General features: G+C 41.7%; 1 protein-coding gene across 1 annotated transcript; it reads left to right on the top strand.

Moving 5' to 3' along the window:
• The first annotated feature begins 385 nt into the window (after positions 1-385).
• LOC134355333 (sin3 histone deacetylase corepressor complex component SDS3-like) lies at positions 386-2,742 on the top strand. The gene is made up of 2 exons (XM_063065094.1): positions 386-508; positions 1,831-2,742. Exons 1-2 carry the CDS (start codon positions 386-388, stop codon positions 2,740-2,742), a joined length of 1,035 nt encoding a protein of 344 aa, XP_062921164.1.
• Positions 2,743-3,116: the final 374 nt, after the last annotated feature.

The raw sequence follows: 3,116 nt of genomic DNA, 5'->3' as shown, positions 1-3,116 counted from the left end.
CAATGGAAAAGTTGCTGCATTGGGGCAGTCCCATACTCTCGACCTCAGAAGTCTGGGGTGAATGGTACAAACATAGCTGTACCGTATAGCCTACAGTATAATAAGGGACTACTTTATGTTTTAGTAACAGATCGTTGAATGCGCTATTAGGTGCATATTGAGCATGCTCTATTAGGCGTGTATTGATCTGTACGTGTGTGCTGAGTTCAGATTATGCCAGTAAAGAATCATGAAACTTAGCTTCCGTCTCCAGCGTTTTTATCAATAGCATTGTTATGTAACCAGGCCACATACAGAACAAATTGGCGATGAGATTAATGAACCTACATCTTATCGGAACGCTGTGTTTTAGTTGATAACGACACTCGGAGGAAGAGTGCAAGGAATGAGCCAAGGAGTGGGAAAAGGAAGCAGAGCGAGGCCGCGAGTCCGAAGGGAAGCGGGAGCACAGCCGGGGTCGGGAACGTCGAGAGATCAAGAGACACAGTTGGAGCTGCAGCACGTCCAGGTGAGACCACAGCCAGCATTGACCCCCAGGGGTTGAGGGTCTGCCTGCCCCAGAAGGGAGATAAAAAGGGGTGACACACACATCTAGATGGAGTGCGCTCGTGGCACTTGCAAAAAGGACACGTGAATTAAAAAGAAAACAAGAGGAAAACGGGGCTAAATTATAACAAAGATGGCGATGATTGGAACCATTACAGCAATTGATAGTGGCATTGAAGACTGGGCAACTTACATTGAGAGAGTGGAGTTATATTGTGAGGCTAATGGTGTTAATGATGAAAAGAAAGCCAGTGTCTTACTCGGTGTTATGGGAGCAAAAACATACGGGCTGCTACAGAGCTTGTTAACTCCTGAAAAGTCAGCTCACAAACGTTCAAGCAAATAGTAGACACTCTCCAACAGCATTTAAACCCCAAACCACTGGTCATTGCTGAAAGATTTAAATTTCACAAATCGAGTCAGAGTAAAAATGAAAGCATTTCTGAATATAGTGCTGAATTGCGCAAAGTATCAGAACATTGTCAATTTGGAGCTGGTCTATCGACACATTGAGGGACAGGTTAGTGTGTGGCATGCACTGTGAAACCACACAGAAGAGGCTCCTGGGTGAAAAAGACCTTACATTAGAGAAGACGCTGAACATTGCAATATCAACGGAAACAGCCGCACAAGGTGCTTCCGAGATACAACAAGAATCTCTGGAATATGCTACGAATAAAATGTCACTGAATAGAAATGAAGGAAAGAAATGTTACCATTGTGGGAACATGTCACATGACCCTGATGACTGTTGGTTTAAAGACAAAGAATGCAGAAACTGTGGCAAACAGGACCACATTGGCAGAGTATGCAGAGCAGAAAAAGGACAAAATACAGAGAAACAAGAAACAGCAGAAAGGAAAACACAACAATGTACACAAAATGGAAAAAAGCAGTTCTGATGAAAACGACTCAGACAGAAGTGAATTGTCTTGTCTGCAACTTCACAGAGTGAAAGGGACAGATGATCGAAGAGTAATAAGGATCACTCCACAAGTGGCAGGTGTGAGACTGAAAATGGAGTTGGACACAGGCTCAGCTTTAACAGTGATCTCTGTACGCGACTACAAACGACTGTTTTCTCACATACCTCTGAAACAAACTAAACTACTGCTAAAGACTTACATAGGACAGAGAGTGCATCCTAAAGGTAAAATTAAAGTGACAGTGACCTACGGAGACAAAACACAGCAGCTGAACCTCTATGTACTGAAAAATGGAGGATCACCGTTGTTGAGACGTGACTGGCTCGGGAAAATCCAGTTGGATTGGCACACCATCAAGGCACTAGATGTGTCAGCAAAAGAGGGCAGCTTGGTGGGGAAGATATCCACAGCTCTCCTCTCACCCATTGTCGACTATTACAACGGCAAGGAGAAGCTAGACAGCAAACGCAGTATCCGTGGCCGCGACTCGGAAGAAGGCTACCTGGAAGTAAAAGAGCAGATGTACCAGGAGAAATTGACATGTCTCAAACGACAGCTACAGCAGGTACAGGAAGGCACTTTGCAGGAGTATCAGAAAAGAATGAAGAAACTAGATCAACAATACAGGGAAAGAATACGAAATGCAGAGCTTTTTCTGCAACTGGAGACAGAACAAGTGGAAAGGAATTATATTAAAGAGAAGAAAGCAGCAGTGAAGGAATTTGAAGATAAAAAGATTGAGTTAGAAGAAAAGAAAAAGATGATTGAGAATGAGAGGCTAATAATGGAACTCACAGGAGATTCTATGGAGGTAAAGCCAATAATGACTAGAAAACTAAGGAGGGGACCTAATGACCCTGTTCCAATTACAGAGAAAAGACGAAAACCCGCACCTGCACAGTTAAATTACTTGCTAACAGATGAACAGATAATGGAAGATCTGCAAACTCTCAATAAGCTTAAATCTCTGAAAAGACCAGCACCTCCATCTTGTCCTGAGCAACTTCCCAGCACTCCTGCTGAATCACCAGCACAAAGATATGAAGCACAAATAGAAGATGGAAAGTTATATTACGATAAGAGGTGGTATCATAAAGGGCAGGCTATCTCTTTGGAATCTAAGGAGAATACAAAGATTGGCTGTGTAATTAGCGCAGTTGGAACAAATGAGATATGGGTAAGGAAGACAAATGGTAGCACAAAGATGCATATATATCTAGGACAGCTGTACAGAGGAGTCTTCATTATATGGAGGCGATCTGCTTCTTAGAACTCTTAGCAAGTTGGAGGCGCACATCTTCTTAACTCCCTATGCTCAGAGGTCAACTTTTCATGACTTTTGTATGGAACTCTGTATTAAAACAGTTTATTGACAGACGTTACCCAGAGAGGCAGAGAAGACCCCCCACCCCTGAGACTTGAGTTATAAATGGGTCTTAGACCAAAAGTTAAAAAAAAGGCTTGTTATAATTTGATATTATTACGTTACTTTTTATAATTTGATATTATTACGTTACTTTTTATAATTTGATATTATTAAGTAACTAGGTAAACAAATGGTAGGCATTTTTATGTTAAGGGTAAACATATTTGTTTAGCATAGTGCCCCAGTAAAAAAAAACGGTTGATACTTTATTAAAATAA

Source organism: Mobula hypostoma, chromosome 13, assembly GCF_963921235.1.
Source record: "Mobula hypostoma chromosome 13, sMobHyp1.1, whole genome shotgun sequence".
Classification (NCBI taxonomy): domain Eukaryota; kingdom Metazoa; phylum Chordata; class Chondrichthyes; order Myliobatiformes; family Myliobatidae; genus Mobula; species Mobula hypostoma.
Note: the sequence above shows the minus strand (reverse complement) of the source record. Positions and strands in the feature narration are given on the sequence as shown.